General features: G+C 43.0%; 1 protein-coding gene across 11 annotated transcripts in view; it reads left to right on the top strand.

Moving 5' to 3' along the window:
* MAP7D2 (MAP7 domain containing 2) overlaps positions 1 to 13,877 on the top strand; it is a 140,637-nt gene that overhangs the window by 83,881 nt on the left and 42,879 nt on the right. For 7 of the 11 annotated variants that reach the window (XM_063450198.1, XM_063450202.1, XM_063450201.1 and 4 more), the window contains exons 4-5: positions 10,618 to 10,729; positions 11,641 to 11,739. In XM_063450198.1, coding sequence (XP_063306268.1) covers positions 10,618 to 10,729; positions 11,641 to 11,739 — 211 coding nt within the window. Of the gene's footprint in view, positions 1 to 10,385; positions 10,458 to 10,617; positions 10,730 to 11,640; positions 11,740 to 13,877 lie in introns of those variants that run through there. The other 4 variants (XM_063450200.1, XM_063450204.1, XM_063450203.1 and 1 more) reach the window with 2 other exon arrangements.

Raw genomic sequence — 13,877 nt, 5'->3', positions numbered from 1 at the left:
TGCACTCATAGACAGAAGAAAGAAAAATACATATTATCCTCTCCTTGGCTACATCAGTTATATTTTGTTAAAGATTTGGGAAGAAGCTTTTTTTGTAGCGTCAAGAAAATAGTGATTTTTAAAAATATATATATTTTTGCTTTTTTTTTTTTTTACCTTAGGCAGTGGAATGCCTCTTTAAGTATGGCAAGCTTCGATGCATACAAGGTAATGGTGGAATATTCCTGTAGAACAAAGTTAATCAGGTTCGATGTAATAAGACCCCCAAATATGCTAAGGGATCCCAGGGGTACCACATCAGTTGTCAGTAGTGGGTGGGAGCATGGATACTTGGGAGATCCATTAGTCCTTAGTCTTGTGTCCATTAAAAAAGGACCACTATAGTGCCAGGAAAACAAACTCTCCCCCACCCTCATTGGACCCCTCCCGCTGGGCTGAAGGGGTTGAAACACCTTCAGCCACTTACCTTTTTCCAGCGCCGGTGACCTCTCCTCCTCCTGCCGACGTCAGCTCATTCAAACCGCCCATTGAGTAATTCTTTCCTATGGACGTCCAGCGTTTTCTCACTGTGATTTTCACAGTGAGAATCGCGGAAGCAGCCTCGAGTCTAGTGGCTGTCAGTGAGACAACCACTAGAGGCTGGATTAGATTCTTCAGATTCTCTGAAACTGCTATGTTTACAGCTGCAGGTTAAAAACTAGGGGGACCTGGCACCCAGACTACTTCATTGAGCTGAAGTGGTTTGGGTGCCTATAGTGGTCCTTTAAGTTGTGAATGACAGACAAATGACATCTATTGCTGTACCTACCATACATCAGCAAGAACAGTTAAACCTCAATACCTCATAACTGTAGTTTTTCTACTCAGAGATGCCCTTTCTGATTGTCAAACATGAAACTATAAGATGCTGTTGCTGACCTTGTTTACTACGCAGCTTTTTGTCCGCTAAAATAATGCTGCAAAGTTCTGTTTTTCTCATTACCAAATATACCCGATCTGTTAGACTTTGAAAAACAGCCCACGCATCAGCATTTTATTTTAATTTTTGCTGTTATTTTATTTACAAAATCGTATTTCTATGCTTCAAGTTACTACGTGACGCAGCATTTCTCCCTTGAGACTAGTGGTTCCTTTTCTAGCATCATGCCTCCTGAGCATTTAATGCTCTTGCAAAAAAAAAACCTTTTAAAAATCTCCGATAGTGTCTGATGCTGTCATGGCAACTACAGGTTGTACTAGACTCTGGGGAGACATCACTTAACCTTTCTTCTCCTCTGTCATTCCTCTGTCAACTGCAAATATCCTATCACAAACAGAGAGCACAGTGTTAGTATTTGTGTTATTGTTGTTTTTCATTTATGGGGTAAAATAATGATTACTATCTACTTATTAAAAAATGAAAATAGTGCTTCAAAAATAATGCAAAAAAAAAAAAAAGACTCACCCTTAAAGGGACACTATAGTCACCTGAACAACTACAGCTTAATGTAGTTGTTCTGGTGTACATACCATGTCCCTGCAGTCTTTTTGCTGTAAACACAGCATTTTCAGAGAAAAGGCAGTGTAAACATTGCTCCCTAGGGACACCTCCAGTGGCCACTCCTCAGATGGCCATTGCAGGTGCTTACTGGGACTAACGTGCAGCGTCTCCACGCTCTGCATGGAGACGCTAAACTTTCTACAAAGAGATGCATTGGTTCCCACCCCACCTTCTTGACGATTTCAGCTAGTCAAGATGGCCGGGCTGGGCCTGGGCAGCAAGATGGCGGTCCCCAAGATGGCGCCGGAGGCGAGGTGAGGTCCCCCAGTCCTCACCCCTCTCTTCCGGTGGCTGTGGAAGTGACGTCAGTGTGTGCGGCCGCACGCAGGAACAGGCGGAACTCGGGGGCGCGTACGTGACGTCTGCAAATCTCGCAACTTACACGTCACAGGCCCCCGCCGAATCCGGAATTCCCAGAGCTCCTTGGACTGGGGAATCGGAGGAGAAGCACAGCTGGCTCCCGGCAAGTGGGGCAGGCCAGCGGGTGGTGACGTGCTGGTGGAGGATCTCACCAGCTTCTGGACCGGAGGCCAAGGAGCACCAGGGAGGGACGCAGGATTCCCCTCCACATGCCTGGCATGGACGGACTAGAACTCCCTGGGGTGTGAGCCTCCGCTCCACTGGCAGAACAGCAGGTAGGCGGACTGCAGAACCCTCACAGAAAGAAGGACCGGAATTATAGCCTGGGATAGAGAGACCCCTTCTCTTGAACCGTGAGTTGGAGTGCGCTTGCACTTGGCAGGAGTTAGGGGGGACTAAGGGCTAGTGGGGGAGGGTCAAGGAGAATTGGTGTAATTGCTGCGCTTAGTGCTTGGCCGGTCGGCGCCTGCAGGGACCGATGGGGCAGCAGACATGCGCAGGGCTCAGCGTTTCCCTCTGGGGCTCCCCCTTCAGGTACAAGTGAGGTGAGTACTTCAGGGGGAACTGTCTGTGACATTGCACCCCTGGTGTTACATGTGTCTTTGGAGGTGAGAGAAAAGATACTTAAGGGTGTGTATGTGGACCTACTATCCTTGGTACCATTTGACAAGGAGTAGGCGGATAGACGAGGAGGGGGTCCTGGCAGCCGATCTAGGGGAGGAGGTGGAGCTGTAGGAATGCTGTCTTATGCGTCTGGGTGCTGTCTTATGCGTCTGGGTCCTCGGTTCATGATGGGATTTCAAAGGAGGACTGTCGGGTGCGATACACTTCTTTTGATCGAGCTTTGGATTTGGTTTGTGGAGTAGTACCCGGGGGCCCTGTTGGCGAAGTCTGATATCCAGTTGTCTTTTCGGGTGCTGCCAGGTCACCCAGATAGTTTTCATTTGTTGGGGTGTCAGTTTCAGATTTAACATGGGACCTTTAAAACAAACGTTTTTTTGCAATTGGAAAGTGTTCTTTTTCTACACAGTAGTTATATCAGCACAAATAAATCAATAAATGTGTGTGTTGCTATACACATGTGTATGCACGTATATGTATACATATACACACACACACATATAATTAACCACATTTCATCATTTCCTATGGTCAGAGGGGCACAAACAGGCAGAGCAAACTGCATTAGAATATGCTCAAGGAAGCTTTGGGGGGAGGGGATGGAGGTTCTTCCTTGAATAAAAGTAGAATTGTTATTGAAAAATCAATCATAATGGAGATTTCTATTCATCACACAATAAACCATAGCTGGTTTGTGACGACATCTGTTTTTCTCCAGCATATTTAAAACATGTTTGGTAGTTTTCATATTTAGTATAACTCTTTAACTACAGAGGCATTTGTACAAAACAAAACATAGAATTTGCTCTATGTGTTGGTTCCAGCGTAATTTTAGGGTTTCTCTTTATGTGCATTTATACATATTATATATTGTATTTAAAGAGAAGAAAGGGTTTTTTATTTATTTTCATTTCATTCCTATATTGCTATATGTATACCTAAAACAACATTAGGTGTGAATAAAATGTTAAAAATTAAATGTTTAATTTTTGCATAGTAATTTTTACACATCAAGTTCAACTAAAGAAAAAGAACTCAAAATAGATCCCTCTGTCTGTCCTCATTGTAAAATGCCTTGTACATTAAATATCTTAATTCATTTTTGGTAGTTAATGTTAACTATATACCAATCCCCTACATAACGCTATATCAACCCTAACCAGGGCCGGACTGGGGAAAAAAATTTGGCCCGCGCATTTTGTAATCACATTGGCCCACTGAGAAGGGAGCAGAGTCAGAAACAGTGTGTTTTGTCATCACCAATGACAAGCACACCCCTTGACAAAGTGAGCATGTTGGTTTAATGCTCTTCCAGGGCAGACCATGCGCAGAGCTCTGCTGAAGAGCTCTAGCATGAGGAAAAAGGCCCTGTATTTGTTCTGCACAGCGCAAGCAAATTTAATAACATGTTTGCACTGTGTTTGTTTCCAACTTGTCTCTGGTGTCTCCATAAATGGGATATCAGGAGACAAAACAGTCAGATAAGAGTATTGTGCATGTGTTTGGAGCCTGTTTGTAAGATTGCGTGTGTTGAGAGTGAGCTGATTGTGGTGTGGTATTGTGTAAATATGTAGGTTTCAGTCATGTTGTGTTTGTGTTGTAACATAACGTAAGTGTGACTAGGGGTTGTAGAGAGTATGTATAGGGGGCATAGTGTGTATAAGGGATGTAGTGATTGTGTGTGTATAGGTGATGTAGTGTGTGTAGAGGTGGTAGAGAATGTGCATTTAGGGAATGTTGTATGTGTTTGTTTACAAGGAATCTAGTGTGTGCGTAGGGGATCCAAAGTGTGTATGTCAGGAATGTAGTGTGTGTGTGTGTGTGTGTGTGTAGGTGGTGCAGTGTGTGTCTGTAGGGGTTTAGTGTGTGTTTGAATGACCCAGAGTGTGTGTTTGTAGAGGATTCAGAGTGTATATAGGGATCTAGTGTGTGTGTGTGTGTGTGTGTGTAGAGGATACAGAGTTGGGTAAGGGATCTAGTGTGTGTCTACAATGAAATGTGTTTATGGACGCAGTATGTGTGTGAGGGGTGCTGTAATATATATATACATTTCATGTTTATGTACGCAGTATATAAATACATACATACAGGACCGGTGCAAGGATTTTTGCCGCCTTAGGTAAAAGAAAAATATGCCCCCCTTTACCCCCCATATGCGCTGCCCACCATGTGACATCACAATGCTCCACCCATATGATCTGCCATATGAACTAACGCCAGTGCTGCACACAGTGTGTGTTTACATTAAAAAGCCTGCAGAGACAGGCTATAGACACCAGAACCACTACATTAAGCTGGTGGTTCTGGGATCTATAGTGTTCCTTTAATGTGAGGTAAATTAGAGATTAGTGCCATGAATAATATACTAGATTGCCTACTTACAACCAGATGAGGATGATGATGGGCTCTGGCTGCAGTCTGGCTCCACTGCTCTGGTGTATAACAGGATCTCTGGAGGCTGTTTGTAACTGTGGTCACAAAAATCAATGTTCTGGGGGAATGGGAAGCAGCTTAATTTTTTTGGGTCCCCTTACACAGCTCAAGGTCTGTGCCCCCACGGCCTGACAATGAGTATGCCCATAAGGCCCACCCATAGAGGATCTAATGTGTGTGCTTATGGAATGTAGCATATAGGAATACCAGTTTGTGTAGGTGATACCACGTGTGTTTGTGTGTGTGTGTGTGTAGTGGATGCAGTGTGTTTTGTGTAAAGGATAGAAATCAGTGTGTGTTTGTGTGTAAGGGATGTAGTGTGTGTAATCTGTGTGTGCATTGTGTGAATCTGTGTTTGTATGCAGGGCCGGTGCTAGGATTTTTAGTTACACAGGCGAAGATGCATTTTGGCGCCCACAACCCTCATTAAAAAAAAAAAAAAAATGCATCTTCACCTGTGTGTCTTTCCTCCCAAGCCACAGGCACACAGGCATCATTTTTCAGTCACACAGTCAAAGTCATACAGGTACACTGTCATACAAAGACAGAAATAATCATACAGAGACATACAGACACATACAGTCAGAGACATACAAGCAGAGACATACATGCATACAGAGACATGCAGGCATATAAAGACATACATGCATACAGAGGCATACAGAGGCATACATACAAAGACATTCAGGCACATACATACAGGCATAAAGAAACATACATACAGAGACATACAGGCATGCAGACACATATATACATACATACAGGCATACAAAGACATACACACATACAGATACATGCATGCAAACAGAGACATAACGTCATACAGACACATACATATATACAGGCATACAGAGACATATAGGCATACAGACACATACATACATACAGAGGCATACCGTCATACAGACACATACATACATACATACAGAGGCATGCCGTAAGGCAGACACATACATACATACAGAAACATGCATACAAAGACATACAGGCATACAGAGACACACAGACACACACATACGTACATACAGAGACATAAAGGCATACAGTTACATACATACATACAGAGACATATATACAGACATTCAGAGACAAACATACATCCAGTTACATACATGCATACAGAGACATACAGAAACATACGTACAAGACATACAGGCATACAGACACATACATACATACAGAGGCATACCGTCATACAGATACATACATACAGACAGGCATACAGAAACATACATACAAAGACATTCAGGCACATACATACAGACACATACATACATACATACAGAAACATTCATACAAAGACATACAGACACATACATACAAACATACAGAAACATAAAGGCATACAGTTACATACATGAATACAGAGACATATATACAGACATTCAGAGACAAACATACATCCAGTTACATACAAACATACATACAAAATTACATACTTACATCTGTTAAAGCGTTTCCCTGGGGTGCGTGCTGTCCGGCTCCTTGGAGTCTTGTCCTGCAGCACAGCCTCATCACTGTGCGCCAGCCGCGCTGTGTGATCCACAGGGAGCAGGGATATGATGTCATATCCCCGCCCCCTCCACACAGCCTGCGACAGACAGCAGGGTAGGAGGTGGGCGGGCGGAGGCTGGGATCCGCGGGCGGAATGATAAGGGCTGCACTCGGCCACGCTACAAGTATGAACCGGCTGGAGGGGAGCGCAGTGCGCTTCCCTCCTTCCGTTCAGCCTGATTTTGCGCCCCCAGGGCCGGTGCGCCGACCCTGTTTGTATTCGAAACGGATGCAAGGTGTGTTTTATGTGTATGTAAGGGATGCAGTGTGTGTGTCTGTAAGGGGTGCATTGATTGTACCTAAGGGGTGAATTGAGTGTGTGTAAGAGAAGCAGTGTGTGTTTGTGTGTGTGTGTGTGTGTGTGTGTGTGTGCGCGTGTAAGGGATGCATTGTGTGTTTCTGTGTATGTGTGTAAGGGATGCATTGTGTGTGTAATGGATGCATTGTGTGTTTCTGTGTATGTATAGGGATGCATTGTGTGTGTTTATATTGTGAAAGATAATTTATGGGGTAGGATAGGGGCTGAGAGGGGAGCAGAAAAAATATAATTTTGGGGTTTTGTTTTGCGTCCTACATCCCCCTTTTGTGTGTCTCTTATCCCCCCTCTTTGTATGTCTCCTATATCCTCCCAACTTCTTTGTGTGTCTTACTCCCCCCCAGCTCCTTTGTATGTCTCCCTCCCAAGCCCCTCTGTGTGTCTCTCTCTCCCCTACCAGCACTTTTGTGCTTCTCTTCCCCCCCTTCCTTAGCCTCTCTGTGTGTCTTCCACTCTCCTGTCCCTCAATAATCTCTTTCACTCCCACCTGTCCCTTGGTGGTCTCCTCTCTTCCCCCTGTCCCTTAGATCTCTCCCCTCTTGTCCCTTGTCCCTCAGAGCTCTCCCTTCCTGTCTATTAGTGCTCTCTCCTACCCCCCAACCCATTAGTGGTCTTTTCTTTCCCCTCTCCCCCCTTGGTGTTCTCTCCTCTAGTGGTCTCTCCTCTCCTTCCCTGTCTCTTAGTGGTATCTCCTCTCCCTTCTCCCCCCTTGGGGTTCTCTTTTCTCCCTCCCCTCCCGTAGTGGTCTCTCCTTCCCACCCCTGACCCGGTCTGGTCTCTCCTCTCCCCTCCCCTACTGGTCTCTCCTCTCCCCCCCCCCTCATGATCTCTCATCTTCCCCCCTCCACTGGTGGTCTCTCCTCCCCCCTCGTGGTCTCTCCTCTCCCCCACCCACCCAAGGTGTTCTCTCCTCCCCCCCTCCTCCCTGGTCGTCTCTCCTCTCCCCCCCCCCATCCCCAGGTGGTCTCTCCTTCCCTCTCTCCCTCACCAGGTGGTCTCTCCTTCCCTCTGTCTTATGTGTGTGTCAGTGCAGTGTGTGTGAGGGTGGTGTGTTTGTGTGAGGTGTTGTGTGTGTGTGTGTGTGTGTGAGGTGCTGTGTGTGTGTGTGTGTGTGTGTGTGTGAGAGAGAGGGGTGCTGCTTGTGTGAGAGGGGGTGTTGTGTGTGTGAGAGAGGGGTGCTGTGTGTGGGCTGTTCTGTAGTGTGTGTGTGTGAGAGAGGTGCTGTGTGTGTGTGGGCTGTAGTGTGTGAGGGTGCTGTGTGTGTGTGAGAGGGGTGTTGTGTGTGTGAAGGTGCTTTGTGTGTGTGTGAGGGTGCTGTGTGTGCTGTGTGAGAGGGGTGTTGTGTGTGTGTGTGAGAGGGGTGCAGTGTGTGTGTGAGGGTGCTGTGTGTGTATATATTTGGAGGAATTGTGTGCTGGGGAGAGGCAGATTAATGCCTGTATATATGTATTTTTTTTTAATTAAAAAAACAAAGCAAACATTGTGTCTCCCCTCCCTTCTTACCTTTTGACTGGGAGGGGGGCGTGCTGCAGTCCTTGGTGGTCCTAGTGGTGAGAGTGAACTCTAGCCTGCAGGGCTAGTGTTCACCCTCACGAGATTCAGACCGTGGCAATGCTCCGACCTCGCGAGAGGAACCAGGCGGTGCTATAAGCAAGAGTTCCCCCGTTCCTCTCCTGTCTGCATCCCCAGACTGCAGCCGCCTTTCACTGCCTGATCTTTGATCTCCCCACCGGCCCATGAAGGTACACAGCAGGGATAGTGCCAGCTCTGCATGCACCGGCTGGGGAGATCCTGTGATATATTTATTTTGGGAAGGACTTCCCCTTTAAATTACCAGTTAGCGGATCCTTTGCAGACCTGTGTGCAGACCAGAGCTTCTGTATGACAACTGATCTTCCCTCAGACCTCCTGATCACCCAACAGCGCAGCGCAGTTACCCAGTGTTGGTAGGACTAAGGGAAAATGCACCGCTAACGCTTGCTTAATCTCACTCATGGGCAGTTAAATTCAGGGCATTATAAGCTCATGCATGAGACTTAACGCAGGGCTTAGTGTATGGGTTGTCTCTGATTGGCTGCCCAGCTGGCCGCGCATGTGCCAAGATGGCTTGCTCTTTTTGTTGGCTCTTTTTGCATATTACATGGCACTGAGACAATTACTACTTTTAGTTACATGTAAAGTAAATACTCAACAATTTTGCTTTTGTACTTTAAGGTATCTCTGTCACCTCAAACTTACCTTCCTCTTATTCGCCTATGATATCTTGACAAAGGAATTTGAGTTTTCCTTAAGCTCCACCATTTGTCAAGATTGTCAAGCGTAAGAAAAACACACAAGACAAAGTAGTACCAACTTTGTCTTATACTTTAAAGAGAAATAGATCAGATTAAGAAAAGAACAGACTCTGAAAGAGGAAGAGGAAAGAATAGGAAAAAGGTAGTTTGAGTGACAGAGCCAATTTAACCCCTTAAAGACACATGACATGTGTGACATGTCATGATTCCCTTTTATTCCAGAAGTTTGGTCCTTAAGGGGTTAAGGTGACCAGATTAGGGGTGAAAATAAAAAAGAACATACTACATAGTGTAGTATTGGTTTTAACACAGGCCTGTATTATTCATTTTCCATAACCACCCTTACACAAGTGATGCTTTTTTATTCTATATGTGTCATCACTAAAAATAGTTTTTATAATTTGAGCATGAGTATGTAGTAATATAATTATATATTTATTTATTTTTACACAATGGGTATGTTAGTGAATTCTCTTTAGGTAAGCATGGTAGTCATTGCATGTTGCAAGTTTGCTCATTATTTTCTGTACATGTAAATGCGACATCACTATGGATTTAGAATGCTGCACATTTTGTATGTATTCTGGTTTTAGGCACAAAATCTAAACTATGTTGCAAAATCTAGTGGATGCATTGACTCCACTGGAAGTAGGTACCACATATTCTAAAGATTGCTGTTCTGTGATGTAACAAAAATTAAACATTAGGTATATAGATTGTGTACACCAGGGGTGCCCAAAAGGTAGATTCCCAGATATTTAAAAATTACAGCTTAAATCTGCTTTGTCATTCTAAATGCATGCAAAGCATCATGGGAGTTGTAGTTCTACAGCATCTGGGGATCTGCCTTTTGGGCACCCCCGGTGTACACAATGCACAGTTACCCCAATGCTTTGCTGTGCTCAGACAGTGGAGCATATTTATCAAGGATATATGTATAATATTCTAGGCCAAGATTCTAGATTTTGAGGCAGCATATATTGGTTCCCATAGCAATTTGCTCTTTATTTAGCCCTTTATACAATAATTGCTTTTACCTTGATACATATCCTCACTGTGTTAGATGACTGCAGGCATCCTCAAAGCTGTAACTGCATACAGCCTGAGGTTTAGAGATCAATAATCCTCAATTCTCAGGGAGTGGGTATTGGTAATGCAGGGAGGTTGGAAGGAGTTAATGATTTTGAAGCATTATTCATCAGGAGAAACACAAAGCTCATTGGCTGCCACACCACATGGATCAGCTGGCTGAGCCCGTGATGCAACTTGCATTATTTACCTTCCAAAACCCCTCTCTAGAGGCATGCAGTGACTAGGGAGCAGAACACTCGGCACTTGGGTATGCATGCTCTCCTCCTCTGGTTCCATCATTACATCATTACCTAAGAGCACTTGTTACTCCAGGAAGTGCTGTCAGTCCCTGCTGCTTCATCATAGGCACAGTCTTGCCATTATATCTGCCACTCAACTTTCATTTTTTATTTTCTGTGTTCGACCAGGAGAAATTAGAGGCCATGATGAGACGGGCCCAGGAACGCAGTCAGCAACTGGAGCAGAAGCAGAAGAGATGGTCCTGGGGAGGGGCCCTTGTAGCAGGTTCAGGCAGAGATGGTGAGTGTTCATCTTCTGCAATGCAGGTATTTTAAACTACTTCTGTATTCAAGGGCATCAGGCTGGGCTGGCTCTGTGTGTGGTATAGTCTGCTAGAACGCCCTATTGCATATTAACAACTTGCATTGTGATTGTTTAATCCTATTGTTGGACAGTGTCTTGCAAAGAACAAAGGAGGAAGATGAATTGCAGTAAATGGAAAGTCCTTTGCTGGCAGTGTTTGGTGTTTTCATCCTGTTTTTGATCATTGATCCTATTTGTTTTATTTGTGTTTACACTGTGTTTAAATAGAGTGCAGTGCATGTTATACTTGGATTCCTTTTAGTGAATACATTAGGATTCTAAGCATGTTACTTTGTATCCATGGTTAAATAATCATCTGTTTCACAGGGTGAGGCCAGCAGTTCACTGGAACACTGAGAATTGAGAATATTCAATGACATTGCAAGGAGATAATGTAGATTTAATGTGATGTGCTGCTTTTATGGTAGATTGTGATCTAGAATTAGCCCAATAGAGAGAATACATAATGTAACTGAATCTGGATATAACATTGTTAATAGGAGTGTCACATCCTTTGTTAATGTTGTTTATGTTTTATTGGGTTTTAACCTTGCTTCTGGAAATATTAAGGTGTTTTGCTGTTTTCATTTGGGGAACTGAAAATGTTTTTTTACTATGTCATAAAATGTTTTACTGTGTTAGTTAAACTGGAAGATAAGAAGAAAAACACTTTCCCCCCTTCTGAAATGTCTATATTTTCAGTTTTATATATGTGTATCTATTTAGATGTATATTAGATGTATCAGTCATCTGTATACAATTATTAATTATTTATATTTTATTTTGCCAGCAAATTTCTGTAATTTGTCCCCTTTCCCCTTGTTCTGCTCTGGTTTTGTGCTGTGCAGGTGAATCAGAAAATTCCCCACCCCCTGTTCTAGGCTCCTCTGCCAACACCCTTTCTACAGACCTTGCGGCCCCTGCTGGAGCTGAGGAGTCCTCTGATGGTATTTTTGTGTATCACTGTACCCATAGTGTGTTTAACTTCATCAACCAACCCAAATCTCCACTAAATTCTGTGTATTTTAGTGCAGTGATCCCAAAACTACTCGTCACATTACAGGTCCCCTTTTTTTATTGCACTGGTCCAGTGTCACATTCTGCATGCATCCTTCTGTATGTGACACATTCCATTCCATTTCATGTTTTCCATGACATACTGAACATGCTTTGGGCTCTGATTCAATGATCTTTAAAAAACAGCTTGTAAAATAAAAAATATAAAAAAAACATTTTGTGATGTTTTGGTAAAGGGATGAGCAATTCAGGCATGATGACTATTATATTTATCTGTGAGTGATTTATCTTTTTTTTGCGTGTTTATTTTGCGGGCCTGCGTCAAAGGCTCCCACCCCCCACACTGATTGTGGCCCAGTTCTTCAGTTATTTTGTTTGTGTGTGTGTATAAGATTTTTCTGTTGTGGTCGTCTTATTGGAGATTTTAAATCCTAATTGGTAATAAATACAATTTAATTTAGTTTATATATTTATTAAATCCAGTTTAAATTATTAAATATTGACAGCCTCAGTGCCACATTTATGGAGAACATTATTACAGGATCAGGCATTCATAGTTAATAATTCAGTAGGCGTGTGGGTGTATACATATATATATCTATATTAAACATGCATACACCATAATCCTCAGATTTATATAGCACAGTATATTATAAATCTCTTGTTTTGTAATTGCATGGCATACTGCTAGTGAGATTATCTTCTGCCAGTTATGGGGAGGGGGGGGGGAGGAGTGGATACCCAGCTGGACTGCAACTCTCATAAGGATTTGCCCACCCAATGCATGTATAACAAATGAGTATTGTAGTATTGCAACAACTGTGTGCACCTACCTTTGCCTTTGCCAGTCCTATGGTGTCTACAGTAGGAAATACTTTGGGCAAAGATTACTGTACCACAGAATAAATGGGTGTGCTGACAATGCTATATTGGTACTAGTAATTCTATTTAGCAATGGATGGTGATGCTGTTCAGCAGTTATGGTTACAAGGTGACCCTTTTTGCATTATTTGTCTTGCGTCCTAAAGGCCCAACTACCTAGTGTTTTAGCAAGCAAGATGAACGTGCCTTTTACTGCCTAATTGGCTGCATATCTACAGGCTTCATTTTATTACCAACATAATTATTTTAGTACAGTCTACCCCCAATGTATAAGATTTTTTTCCCTGACAGCAGCCACACCCATTTGGAATCCTGATTCTAAAGCAGGATTCAATGAATTTCTGTGCTGTCATTGACTCTGTTTTATGCCGAATTTATGGTAAGCACCCAGCAGTGCTTCAGTCTGCATTGATACTCTTTTATAGGAGGAACCCTGCATCAATTGATGTGTCTAGTCTAGTGTCTTCTGTCTAGGACCTGTGCTTAGTCATAGTCTCCCATCCCCCATTACATTAACTGGAGTGTAATGGAGATGTTTCAAATGGCAGCAGTATTCAATCTATGGCCACACATTCAATACATTTTGTCCACAACTAGACTCCTTGCTTTCTGCCGTTTACAAAAACTGTCAGTTGTGAGTATGCTGACAACAGCAATGCTATAAAGAATATTGATTGCTATTTATTACCCAGTTTTAAATTTACTATTGCATATACCTCCCAAGTGACCCTATTTAGGAGGGACAGTCTCTATTTTGGGCCTAAATCCATCTGTCTCTCTTTTTTAGAAGCTTCATATTGTTGGTGTGCCTTAGTGTATAACAGAGCTACACACAGCAACAATACTTACAATAATATGTCTTTAAAGTACAATAAAAATTTGTGTAAATAAGATACATTGTTCTTGATTACATTTAGTTACATACATTTTAATTAGTAAGTGACTTAAAATTTCTCAGAACAGCCTGCTCTGGGTCACACCCCTAAAATGGCAGTGCCCCTTCTTTGTTGAAATGTGCTCACTGGGTAGCATTTTATTTCTGTCAGGGATTTTCACTGAAATATGGTTTGTCAGGAGTTGAAAGTTAACTTCAAATTTTATACTCAAAACATAGCTGACATTGATAATGTTTCCAGTTTGGCTTTTTTGGTCTGAAATTTGAAATTCACTTTGAATCCTTGACAAC

This window comes from Pelobates fuscus, chromosome 1, assembly GCF_036172605.1.
Source record: "Pelobates fuscus isolate aPelFus1 chromosome 1, aPelFus1.pri, whole genome shotgun sequence".
Lineage (NCBI taxonomy): Eukaryota > Metazoa > Chordata > Amphibia > Anura > Pelobatidae > Pelobates > Pelobates fuscus.
This window is presented reverse-complemented; position numbering and strand designations above follow the sequence as displayed.